At 41.5% G+C, this 14006-nt stretch overlaps 1 protein-coding gene across 4 annotated transcripts in view; it reads right to left on the minus strand.

The window, feature by feature from the left end:
- The window catches only part of MCPH1 (microcephalin 1), a 223444-nt gene that overhangs the window by 201271 nt on the left and 8167 nt on the right, over nt 1–14006 (minus strand). For all 4 annotated transcript variants that reach the window (XM_050950730.1, XM_050950729.1, XM_050950731.1 and 1 more), the window contains 2 exons: nt 5024–5142; nt 387–471 (listed from right to left, as the gene is read on the minus strand). In XM_050950730.1, the coding sequence (XP_050806687.1) occupies nt 387–471; nt 5024–5142 (204 nt within the window). The remainder of the gene's footprint in view (nt 1–386; nt 472–5023; nt 5143–14006) is intronic.

A 14006-nucleotide genomic window follows, 5' to 3' on the forward strand; every position in this document is an offset into this window, starting at 1 on the left:
CTTGGATGGCTAGCTCAGCTGCCACTAGTGCTGCAAAGTCCACATTACTATTTTAACGCACTAGCTTGAGCTAAGCTAGCACAAGTCTGTCTACCTGGCCTAAGAATCACACCTCCCAATTGCAGCATAGACATATTCTAAGTGATTCATGGCCCTAAGTTTCATTTTCAAAAGTAACTTAGCACCTAGGAGGCCAACTATCACTGAAATTAGGAACATGTCAGATCCCCACACACAGTCATCCTCAAATCTCTACTCAAACAGATAAGCTTTGCCAGCGTTCTGAAAGTCAGCAATTCAGACTCCCTTAGAACAAGGGATGGGAAGAGAGATTCAAAATTAGGAAACTTACTATTCTGTACATCGTTTTAAAATTACACACTCACTTTTTTAATTAGAAGGGGTAACCCTTCATTAGTATATATTGCAGGAAATAATGATTCATCAACATGGGTACCAGCTTCTCTGCATCTGTACAATATAATAAATAAGCAGTTAATACATTTACTTTGTTTAGAAATAGAATTTAATTTAAAAATGGTAAAAAGACCATACCGATTAGCCACAACAAATATCTAAATTAACAGAGAGAACAGACCTAGAAATAATACCTGAAGAGAAGTGGAAAACCCAAAAACTGTGCTCTGACTCCTTAGTTGCCCAGAAGGCAGAGAGCTCCTCAAAAAGTCCAGTTGGCATGACTTAACTCTCCATCATGCCAGTGGCCTTGACCTGCATCTGGGAACTAAAGGTCTCCTCTGATTAGGCAGTGAACTTCTTTTGAAGTGCCTGTACATTAAGGACTTAATCTGTTCCCTTGCTGAGAGTCTATTCTCTCAAACTAGGGTCCATAAAATGTCATGGGTAAGCAATAGTTTGAAAAGGAAAAGGAGATGTTTGCAGTCAGGCAGGTGAAGAGAAAGAGGCCCTTTGCCATCTTGACTTTCACTTTTAAACATTCCTCACCCGGTCTTCTCCCAGTTTCCTCACTCCACACACAGAGATTCTGTGAAGGAACTAACCCCTGACAAGGTCCATTGTTACTTATCCAGCTGACTTTGGCAAACATGCTGCCACAACCCAGTTAGCTATGTTTCTTGCATTTTTCCTGTTGGGAATTTAACCTGAGAATATTGGGACTAAAATCTTTGTGAGCTGGGGTCCTATCCATCTGTAGTTGTGAATAATTTGAGGGAAGTTGGGACACCACTTTAGGTACTAATATAGAATACACTACATAAAACAAAGAGCTAAAAAACAATTTTAATCAGAAACAGTGAACAAGTTTAATTACTCTACAATTTTTCAGTACCTAATTTTTTTCCCATAGTCAATTCTATTATGAAGCATTAACACTGCAATAGAGTAATTCAAATATGTGATTCTAGTGACACCTAGTGATCTTACATTTATAAAATACACATTTTCAGAACGACAGTATAGCATGATTTGACTAATTTTAAGTTTTGGAGCAGAAAATATACGAATAAATTGCTTCAGGGCCACAGATTGTTTTATGCAAAACGTGCAGTTTCAAATAGTTAGATGTTAGTACATTAATCTGAATTTACTGGGGTTTTCTGAAACATCAGGCAAAGGTGATTTCAAAAAACATGATAATCAATGAGCTTTAAACAAATGGCTATTATTAAATCCCAGATGCTACCACCAATGGAACGTAACTAGACTAAGTTATATTAACAGCACTGAGGCGGAGAGAACTTAAACAAAAGTCAGGAAATGAAAACATTTGTCCAATTGCATAAGATCAGTTAAACTGTTAATAAAAAGCACCTCTAATATTTAATATATGCAATGTGAATGAGTCACACATTTCTAAGAGAACACTGATTTGCATTTCCAAACATTTTGTGTAGAAATATGGATTCTTAATGCTACATAAGTATAGTTTTTTTAAAGAGACACGTTGAATTTAGAAATTTCAGTTCTTTGTAGCATCTGAACACCTTTTCTGCAAACTTAATTTAGACATCTAAAATGAACTTGTGTTTAACACACAGAACCTTCAATAATCTAAGCAGAAATCAGTGCCAAGCAGGTTGAATTGCATAGCATCTCTGATGGAATATTCCTTAAAAACTGGTGAGATAATGTTAACAGAGTAGACAAGACCTGGATTTCGAAAGCAAAAATAAGTGTTTTTCTGCTTAATACATGAAATAAAAAACACCTTTCAGAGGTTCTACATATTCCACAAAGAATCATTTCTGCTCTCCTGCTTTTGAGTTATCTTTACTTTTTGGCATTTCCTGACTTTTCAGAGCTTAGCCTTGCAACTTTAACATTATTTTAACAGTATTTCTCTGATAGACTTGTAAGTTAAGTGGTGACATTATATTGAGCTCAGATACAAATAGAGGGATTATCCTTGCCCCAAAAAGCTTTTCAAATAAAATTCAGACTGATGAAACAAAAGAGCACTAGAGATGCATGGGTTTGGTGCTCAAATTGTGGTTTTGTAAAAAGCCTTTTATACCAAATCAGGGTCTCATGGAGGTACTCTATGCATTGTCTGAGGCACCTGTAGTGATGCTACTGTCAGGAAACTCTTGCTGTCTGAGTTGAGAAATAATTGAGTTTTTCTCATACTCAGCACTTAGATTTCCAATATTTATGAAATTATGGTTGATCTGGGAGATATATTCTGCATCAGTATTTGAACTTTATTCAACTAACTGAATAGAAAATTGGCTGATTTCCTTCTGAATGACAGGAATGTGATCAACCACCATAGTTTCTTCTCCCTTTAGCTGTTTCCTCTCAACAACCAGGCATCTTAATTCCATTTTCCTGGCTATAGATGACATAGTATTTTATTCTGGGCCATGGACTGGTCCTTGGGATATAATTCCCTGTCTGAGCAGAGCAACCATAAGGCGTTCACTGAGATGCATGACTTCCAAAAATTATGAAATACTTAGTGCTCCCCTCTGGCTGAGGAGACAGAGCTTCATTGCAGGCTGGCTCAATGAATGAACCCCTCACAGGAAATAAGGACTATGACAAACCTCACCACCTTCTGCAAGTGTAAGGCTCATTTATTTCACCTGCTTTGTCTAACAAACTAATAGCAGCATGTGTAATATAAAAGGCTATGTTTTAGTCACAGGTATTTTTTAGTAAGAGTCATGGACAGGTCACGAACAGTAAACAAAAATTCACAGCCTGTGATTGTACTATATACACTTGACTAAATCTTGGGTGGGGGGAGAAGGAAGCAGCCTGGGAGGGTGCCTCGAGGCAGGGGCAGGTGGTGGCATGCAACCCGGGACCCCCGCTGGTGGGGGGGGGTGCGTGGCCCTGGCCCCCTGATGGTACTGGGGGAGAGGGGTTGGCAGGCTCCCTACTGGCTCTGCACCTCGCCAGAGTGGCAACATCCCCCTCCCTCAGCTCTTAAGCGGAGACGTGGCCAGGTAGCTCTGCATGCTGCCTCCGCCCTGAGCGCTGCCTCTGCAGCTCCCATTGGCCTTGAACTGCACCAATAGGAGCTGGCAGAGGCAGCGTGCAGAGTCACCTGGCTGCATCTCCATCTAGAAATGTTGCCACTTCTGGGGAGCCCCCCTGAGTTAAGCATGGCCCAGAGCCCTCACTCACTCCCTCCCACTCCCCAATGCCCAGCCCTGAGCCCTCTCTCACACCCAAACTCCTGCTGGTGCTGCAGGGGGACAAAGGGATTGGGGTGGCCCGAGACTGCCCCAGCAGTAGCCGGTGCAGCTGGCCTGGGGGCTGCCCAAGGAGCTCAGACAGCCCCTGGGCTAGCTGCAATGGCCACTGCAAAAGTCACGGAGGTCCTGGAAAGTCACAGAATTTGTGACTTCTGTGACAAACTCGTAGCCTTGGTAATATATACATAAAAAATCCAGAACAAAAACACTCTATTGTACAATTTTCTCCCCCTAAGGAGGTGAAAGAATAAACATGTGACAGATGTTTATCATATTGCTTAATGCACTACTGGAAGATGCTCAGATACTACAGTGATGAGTGTAGTCTAAGAACCTATATAAAACAGAACTTATGCTCTTAACATCGGAACCTCCATGGTTCCTTTGGTCCCACTTCATTCTCTGGATTATTCAAAGAGAGCAAAAGGTGGAAACAAATGTAGAAGATCCTCTGACTAGGTCTAAGACACTGCATCCACAGCAACAGCCCCTAGACCACACTTTGAGAAAATACTTTAATTCTGTGTTTAGAAAGTAACCACATCCACCAGAAGGATTTTGACAAAAACTCAAGATGCTGTGGCTAACTGGAAGGGCAAAGTTCTGTATTTAAGTGCTGGCACTCATAAGCAAAAGTGAAAGAATTTTCTTTTGTGCTGGTCAAAATTGTCTATGACACTCAGAGGCTCGTGGATGACAGAAAACTTCCCTATGATATGGTCGTCTGGGCCAACTTCAAATTTGAACTTTTTCAAATGGCTGCTGAGAAAAACTTTCAAACGCAAGAGCAATCTACCCCTGCCAGATCTCATAGGAACCAGATTAAATATGGCCCTCATTCTCTCTCCTGTGCGGGCACATTCTATATGGAGCTGATTTGTAAAAGCAGAGCAATTTACTCGGATTGTTAGAGGGGGCAGAGGGTAGTATACTAGAAGCTGTTTCCTAGGAAAAAATAGACATTCTACTGTGCATTTATTCTGCATGATCTCTGTTGCCCATCCATCCAAAGTAGTTCTGGCACAGGTCTCTGAGAAGGGAGAGTTGTACGAATACACCGTGAAATCAGGTTTACATTCACTTCTTCACTTTTCAAAATAGAACCATGCTTCTTCTTCTTTAGGGAACCAACATGCTTTAAAATAGAAATACCAAATGTACATCTCTTCAGTATGACCTCTCAAAATGGCCAGTTAGCCATAGTTTTGAGGGTTATTTTAAATACACAAAAAACTTATATACTGTACTTTTTTTCAGTTCTTAAAAACATAGTCCTTGTTTAGATTCCCCCTTCCCCTTTAAAAAAGTCACATTTTTAAACATACAGCACTACTCACTTTTCCACCCAGAGTACAGAAACTAGTTTTACTCCAGTCTTCTGTGCCTTTCTCCATGTAGCCAAATGTCCTTCTTTGAAGACTACATGAGTCACTTGCTTGTTAAAAGTTTTTGAAACCTGCAGGATTATATGAAGTATTAGATATTTCAGTTCACTGATCAGCAAACCTTCATGAAGCTACATAAAATAGTCCACTTTTATTGCAAGTAGCAATCCAGGGACTTCATAAAAGTTACTGTAAAAAAATATTTTAAAGTATGTTTTGTCAAAGATTGTTCTGATCTTTCCTTTCTCAGCAAGAAACATCCAGAAACAAGCTAATTCAAACCAGTACGTCACTAAAGAAGAGCTTTTACCACCTCAAAGCAAGAATTCCAACATGTAAGGCAGGATAAAATGGACTCAGGATTTCAAACAGAGCTTTGTTCTAGGCCACCACTTTAGCTCCCTGCTGTATCTTTATTTTCAACTCTCCGAATGCCTTGGAAAGCCCTAAATATGACTTCATGCATCAGGTGTCATAGGAGGTAGACCCAGAAACTAGTCAGCATCATCCAAAATGATCATAAGTGCATCACCATAGAATATTAAAGTATGCACAAGGTTGAAGAGTTCTAATGTTACCTCTCTCTAACTGATTTTCATCCATATATAATTTATTTGTACTTTTGAAATGGCCCTCACAGTGAGCTGGCCTACACTACAAAACTAATCACACTTGTGAAGAATCAAGTTAGTGACAAGAAAACAGCTATATGGTCAGTGTGTATCAGGACAAGTCACTTTCAGCATCGTGTTAAATCATGATAATAGTTTCACCCAACTAAACCTATATAAACATAGTAAAATTTTGTAGCAAATACAAGCCAATGTTTAGAATGCAATTCAAATTGTTTCACCACTAACCATCTTTCTAATGTTCCACCCTTCCCTCATCTAAGTTACCGTATATACTCGTTCATAAGCCAAATTCTTTAATAATAAAAGGGAAGCACCAGAGAAGGAGGTCGCTTATGAACAGGTATAGAGAGGGAGAGGTGGGACACAACCCCTCCCCACCACAGAGGGAGCAAGGAGAGACAGTACAGCCAGCAGAGCCAGAAGAGAAGAGGCGGGACCAGAGTGTCTCTGCTTCTGGCCACACTGCTCTCCCCGCAGCCTCCGAAGCAGCTGCAGCTCCAGCCCCGCCCCACTGGAGCAGGTTGCAGCTGTGCCGCCTGGCCCGGCCCGCCCCGCCAGAGCAGCTCCAGCCAGACCAGAGACATCCTCATGGAATCATAGATCATTAGGGTTGGAAGGGACCTCAAGAAATCATCTAGTCCAACCCCTTGCTCAAAGCAGGACCAATCCCCAAATGGCCCCCTCAAGGATTGAATCACAATCCTGGGTTTAGCAGGCCAAATGCTCAAACCACTGAGCTATCCTCCTCTGGACCTCCCCAGGTAAGGTGGGAAGGGATGGGATGAGGAGAGTGTGGGAGTCCCAGGCTATGGGTGGAGTCACGTGGGGGGTGGTCACAGGGGTTACTCACCTGACTCCCAGTTTCTCCCCCCAAAAAAAATTTCCCCACCAGTTGCTGTCCCGGCCCATCAGGGTAAGCAACTGGTGCACCAGGACACTTTGTTTACTTAGGTTTACCTCTGTGCCTGCGTATGCTCAAGGGAAACAAACTAAGCTGCCCACCAGCAGCTTATCCTGATGGCCTAGGAGCCAAAGTTTGCTGACCCCCTGAATTATAGGGTCAGCTTATGAACAGGTTATAAAAAAATTTCCATTTTTATTTATCCATCTTGGGGGGTGTCGGGAGGTCAGCTTATAAATGAACTGGCTTATGATCGAGTATGAACGGCACTTAAATTTTGCTTTTGACAGGCTTGTAAATATTATTTAAGCCAAAACAAAAATACCCACGTAGCCCTCAAAACACATGAATTACTCAAGAGACGGCATGATCTTTCCGTCATCATCATCTCCTCACCTCATCCTCTGATCTTTTATTGTTCTTGTTAACTTCTCTGAGGCAGGTACTCTGTTTAAGGTTCCAACCATGTGTATAGCACCACAATCAATCACTAATAGAGGATGCTGGAAGATTACTAGCATCTTGAAATCTTTTGGTGGGGTTCAAACTGACGCCAGTCTATCAGAAGACAGCTCATACTGGGAAAGCTGTATTGACCTATGCACAAATTATAGCGTTGGACTTGAAAATGAAAGAGCTTTTTGGGACATGTACAGATTGAGCATCTGTCAACCAACTTCACCATGCACCAGGGCCTCTCATCTCAAAACACAATTAAAGACTTTGCTAAAAGTTTAGAATGTGTTTTGCAAATGATGAAGAAAGTAGGTGTTTAAAAATGTTTTTTATATAAGTTATCTCCCCAAATGACTAAGAAATCTGATGTGCAAATTTACTGCTGGTTGCCAGAGTGAGTGATATCAAAAGTATCATTAACAGATGGATCAAAAAGGGTTCAGAAGAATTTCAAACTCTATTTTGCTACTTGTGCTGTCATCCACTGTCAGAGAACCGTGAAAATCAGCAGCTCAGAATTCTCAAGACCTCAGTGTAATTATAGCCTGAACTGTCTACATGAAACAACACCTTCTTATTCAACAGATCTACTCCGTGTTCATTGAGAGTCACCTTTGCTTTTGCGACAAGTTATTATATTACCATGGACCAAGGAGCACTAGTCCTGGCCCACATCCCCATTGTGCTAGGCACTGTACAAACAGAACAAAGATGGTCCCTGCTCCCAAAAGCTTACAATCTAAGTGTAAGACTAGAGACAACTGATGGATATAGACATACAGATTGTTTCTTTGTACTCCCCACAATGAGACAACATTGATCTGCATGATAGAAAGTGGTCTGAGCACATCAATGGTCTAATCATTGTCAAGTTTTTCACTGGCATCATGGCAAAGAAGAATTTGAAGGAGGGAACTTTGGGAGCTCCTCCCAACCATGAGGGACAGCATAGTAGAAAGCATGAAGGTGCTTGTTTGAAAATTTAACAAGTTGGCAAGAGAGAATGGCATCATGGGCCAATCAGAGGTAGTGACAACATCTTCATAGTAAAAGAAAGAAAGTAAGGTGGGCATAGATCAAGAAGGGCTTGGAAATTAAAGCAAATATGCAACAGAGAAGGCAAGGAATGCGAAAAGAGGGGCATGACATGCTCAGACTGGTTGGTCTCGAGGGTGTCTTCAAAAAGGCAGACTAAAACTCATAGAAGTGGTAGGTAAGGTTTGGTGGGAAGAATATCTAAGGGAAAAAGGAGTTCAGGAGAGCTGGCAGTTTCTCAAAGAGACAACATTAAAGGCACAACAGCAAACTATCAAGTTGTGAAGGAAAGTTAGGAAGAACAACAAGGCCAATATGGTTTCATCAGGAACTCTTTAAAGATCTGAAAATCAAAAAGGAATCCTACAAAAAGTGAAAGTATGGACAAATTGCTACAGATAAATAAAGGATATATAAGCATGTAAGGACAAAATCAGAAGGCTTAAGACACAAAATGAGTTACTCCTAGCAGGGGATACAAAAGGAAATAAAAAGAGGTTTCATAAATACATCGGGAGCAACAAAAAGACAAAGGCAAGTGTAGGTCCACTACTTAGTAGAGAAGCAGAGCAAATAATGGAGGACATCAAGAAGACTGATGTGTTTAATCCTATTTTGCATCACAAAATTGGTGAATTGTGACCAGATACTTAACACAATTAATATTAACAAGGGGGAAGGAACACAAGTCAGAATAGGGAACAAACGGGACAAAGAATAGACAAGTTAGGCCTGACCTAACTTTTAAGTGCAGACCAACATAGCTATATTGACCATGATTGTGAAAAATCTAAACTCCTGACTGACACAGCTATGCCAGCCTAACTCCCAGTTTAGATGCAGTCATGTGAACAAAAGAATGCTTCTGTCGACGTAACTACCATCATTGGGGAAGGTGGTGTTCCTCTACCAATGGAAAAAAAATTCTCCCGTTGGTGTACACTGCATCCTTCTCAGCCTAAGCTCTGTGGCTGCTATGGCAGAAGAGAGACTCCCCTCCTTCCCAGTCCCATATTGGGGGCTGCTGCGGTGGGGGAGAAAGGGAGATACACCTCCCCTTCCCAGCGCTGAGGCTGCTGCGGTAGCAGGGGAAGGGCACATCCATTGCATTAGAAAGGTAAGACTACTGATATTAAAACATAAGTTGTGTGCTTTTATTTGTAGAACAAAAAAATGTTAATTATTGTGGATTTTTTATATAGTGTCTTTATCCTAAGTGCTTCACAGTAGTTTGCTAACAGTACAAACAACATTTGGAAAGATCATTAAGTGGTCCGCTGAGACCCTCAGCAATTTTCAAGTGATCCACGAAAAAAAGTTTGAGAACCACTGACCTGGAGGGTAATCAAGGCTACAAGGAATAGCCAATATGGATTTGTCAAGAAGAGTATTGTCCACACTGGCAGACTTACAGCACCAGTCACAGAGTGCAGAAGAGAAACCGCTGTTGTGTGTTCACACTGTCAGCTGCCCGTGCAATAGTATATTCACACTTGCAGTGGTATTCGGAGCACTGCTCTCTGGGCAGCTCTTCCACAGAGCAGCTCTTCCTCTTCTGACACTAAGAGTTGTGGTAAGGCAGAGGGGGGTCGCGGGGCATCCTGAGTCCTGTCCCAATGACCCGTGATGCATTGCTTCACATCCCAGCAATCTCTGTGCTTCCATCCACATTTGGCGCCATCTTTCAACGGTTTGTGTACTATGCATCTGCCTCTTCGGTCTGCAGGAATGGATCCCACACTGTTGACCAATATGCTGCTCGCTCTCACTAACATGTCATGAGTGGCAGTGGAGTTATTCCTTAAACTACAAAGGCAAAAGGATTGTGACATGGATCTCACCACGCATAGTAGTTACAACACAAGATTCCTTGTGCATTCACAGAGGTGCTAACCACAGTGGAACGCCACTTTTGGGCTCAGGAAACAAGCAGAGTGGTGGGATCACATCATCATGCATGTCTGGGATGACGAGAAGTGGCTGCAGAACTTTCAGATGACGAAAGCAACATTCATGGGACTGTTGATGAGCTCACTCCAGCCCTGCAGTGCAAAGACACGAGAATGAGAGCTGCTCTGCTGTTGGAGAAAAGTGTGTGGCATTTGCACTGTGGAAGCTGGCTATTCCAGACTGCTATCGATTGGTCACTAACCAGTTTGGAGTGGGAAAAATCGACCGTTGCACTTGTTTTCATGGAAGTGTGCAGGGACATTAATCGCATCCTGCTCCAAAAGACCATCACTCTGGGCAACCTGCATGACATTGTGGATGGTTTTGCACAAATGGGCTTCCCTAACTGCAGAGAGGCGATAGATGACACGCATATTCCAATTCTGGCATCAGACCACCTAGCCACTGAGTACATTAATCGGAAGGTATTTCTCTATGGTTCTCCAGGTGCTTGTGGATCACGGTGGGCGTTTCATGGCCATTAACGCAAGCTGGTCCAGAAAGGTGCATGACACATGCATCTTTTGGAATACTGGCCTGTTCAGGAAGCTGCAAGCAGGGACCTTCTTCCCTGACAGAAGATCGCCATAGGGGAAGTTGAAATGTCTATTGTGATCCTGGGAGACCACACCTACCCCTTAATACCATGCTTATGAAGCCATACATGGGGCACCTTGACAGCAGCAAGGAGCAGTTCAACAACAGGTTAAGCAAGTGCAGAATGACTGTTGAGTGTGCTTTTCGCCATTTAAAGGCCCACTGGCACTGCCTAGATGGGAATTTGGATCTGGCCTATGACAATATTCCTATCCTTATAGCTGAATGCTGTACACTCCATAATATTTGTGAAGGGAAGGGTGAAAGCTTCACTCAGGGCTGGATCGCTGAGGCTTAGCGCCTGGAGGCTGAGTTTGAACAGCCAGAGACCACAGCTATTAGAGGGGCGCAGCACAGGGCCATAAGGATCAGGGATGCCTTGACGTGCAATTTGAAGCTGAAAGCCACTAATATTTGTTACTATTCAGTGCTTGTAATGCTAGGAGCTGATTGTGATTGGTGCAGACAATGCAATATGAAGGTTTAAGATAACTGATGCTTTGCAGGGCTCTGTTTGCTTTCAATTAATAGAATAAAGATTGCTCTCAAACCAAGACAATTTTTTATTTAAAAAAAACCACCAGAGAGAGAAAAACAAAAAAACCCATCAGCACTAAGGGGGATGGGGCAAGGGAAGGTCAGAGGACAGTTAAAAATTTGTGTATGTCCAGGAATCATATCCAAACTTCTCCTTTGGAGTACCGTGCAGTAGGTACCGTACTTCAGCAAGGCTAAACTGCAGAGGGATGGGTGTTGAGTGCAGCGGTACTGGGAGTCCACAGTGTTGGACTGTGACAGAGGAGCAGTGGAATGCTGCAGGTACAGACGGGAGCCAGGAGGTTGATAAGAGTGTGTTGACGGGGTCTATGGGGCACAAGGAAAGAGTTTTGTGACAGTGGCTGCAGGGGAGGGTGAGCGTACAGTATATCACCTGTAGCAAAAAGAAAAAAAGTCTTCATCATCCAGAAACAACCAGAGATAAGTTTGTGATAAGAACCAGCAGATTACAAAAAGAGGTAATTGATGACAAAATTGCCCGGTTTGTTTATGCAACAAATTCTCCTTTCCGTGTGATTGAGAACCCACATTTCATTAACATGGTTCAGTCATTAAGACCAGGATACAGTCCACCCAACAGAGCAGATGTCACAGGCAAATTGCTGGATAAAGTGTATGAAAGAGAAATTGAGCAGTGTGCAAAAGGTCTAGAGCGTAAAACTGTTAACCCGAGTCTTGATGGGTGAAGCCAATGTCCACAATAATCCTGTTGTATTTGATAACAGAAGAAGGGAATGACTTCCTTACAGAAACAATTGATACATCAGGAAATGTGCATGCAGCAGAATACTTACAAGCAGCAGCAGTAAAAGCTATAACAAACTGTGAAAAAAAATTCAAATGTCTAGTATGCAGCTTGGTCACAGACAATGCTGCAAATGGATCCAAGATGAGAAGAAATTATTTAGAAGAGAGTCCCAAGCTAATAACATACAGCTGCAGTGCTCATTTGATGCACCCCTAGCCAAAGACTTCGTTGTGCCAGAAATAAAGGCTAATGTTGTTAAAATTGCAAAATACTTCCATAACAACCACTTTGCACCAGCTGCTCTGAAAAACGTGGGAGGAATCAAGCTAACTCTCCCACAAGATGTGTGATGGAACTCAGTAGTGGACTGTTTTGAGCATTATATCAAGAACTGGCCTAATCTGATGAGTTTGTGAACAAAATTGTGAAAAAATAGCACTGTCACAGCCAAAGTTCTCAACATTGAGCTTAAGAGAAACGTTGAACAAATGCTGAGTACCTGAAGCCTATTTCTGTAGCCTTGAACAAAATGAAGGGAAATAGCTGTTTTATAGCTCACGCTGGAAGGAACCAAGTGAGATCTTAAAAGGAGAAATATGCAATGACAGAGTTAAACTACAAGCATTAAAAAAAGAATGGGACAAGCACTATCTCCAGCTCATTTTCTTGCAAATATTCTCACCTCTAGATATTATTTCTCAATACTCAGTACCAAGGTCAAACCTTAACTGCTGAAGAAGAGGAGTTGGTTATGACATGGACATCCAGCAATCATCCCTCCATAATGCCAACTATAACAAACTTCAGAGATAAGAGTGAACCATTTAAGAAAAATATGTTTGCTGATGATGTTTTAAAAAAAGTCACACCATTGAACTGGTGGAAGTCACTTAAACACTTGGATTCAGAAGTGATAATCTCACTTTTAACAGCAGTTGCTTCTTCTGCCAGTGTAGAAAGAATATTTTCTCCTTTGGACTAATTCATTCCCAGTTGAGAAATCGTTTGGGGCCTGAAAAAGCAGGAAAGCTTGTTTTCTTTTCCAGATTATGAACAAACAGGAAAACGAAGGTGAAGACGACTGACTGAGTTAGCTGCAGAAGCAAATATTTTAAGTTTCTCATGTTGACCTGGCTGAAATAGTCAATTTAATTTTGGGTTTTTTTTAATATTTCATTTAACTATTTTAATAAAAAACTAATTTTAACAAAAACAAACTGATTTTAAAAAAACTTGAATGTTTAACTAAATGCAAAAATTCATATGCTTGTTTTGTTAAAATATTATATATGTTTGCTGTTGAAGAAGAAAATCCAGAATACATAACTTTGTTTTTTCAGTTATATAAAACAATTTAAATGTCTGTCTGGTGATTTTCTCCTCTTAATACAGCATGGCAAGAAAATCCTCTAAATATTAATGATTAACCTGTTGAATTGGAGATAGTTCACCTCCCAATGACTTCATAAATATCTGCTTCAGTTACCTTTGGTAAATGAAATAAGCAATCATTCATTTTCTGATATAGATGTAAAACTAATCTGAAAAGTTTTCAAAATCACTTTTAAAATGTATAGTGTATACCTTCTAAAAACGAAGCCTCCATCTATCTCAGAGTTGTGAAGAATATGTATTAAGGTTATAACAACCAACAAGAATGCACTTTCATGTAGAAATCCATGATTAAATTGAGTCTTCCTGACTAATGATTTAAATCAAATCCAACCTGCCTGGGACGCCAGAATCCAGCATGATGCCACTGTGCCTTCTTTATTCTAATCCCAAGAGCTGTCCTGACCAGACCAGGCCAGAGACAGGGACCCAGGTGACACCTCCTCCAGCCCTAACTAAATCCCAAACAACAGGAACGTGAGACTGGCTCCTCCCAACACCCAAAGTGTCCTTTTCCTTCCCTACTTTATTTCTTCTGTTTCCTATCTCTATCCGTTTTCCCTTTTGCTTACTAAGAGAGTCCGACTTAGCTGGCCAAGACTGTATATTTTCTAAGTACTGCTGTAACCCTGTGGCCAGAAAGAAAGCTAAATGCAGTGCCCT

The sequence above is a fragment of the Gopherus flavomarginatus genome, chromosome 4 (genome assembly GCF_025201925.1).
Source record: "Gopherus flavomarginatus isolate rGopFla2 chromosome 4, rGopFla2.mat.asm, whole genome shotgun sequence".
Taxonomy (NCBI): Eukaryota; Metazoa; Chordata; order Testudines; family Testudinidae; genus Gopherus; species Gopherus flavomarginatus.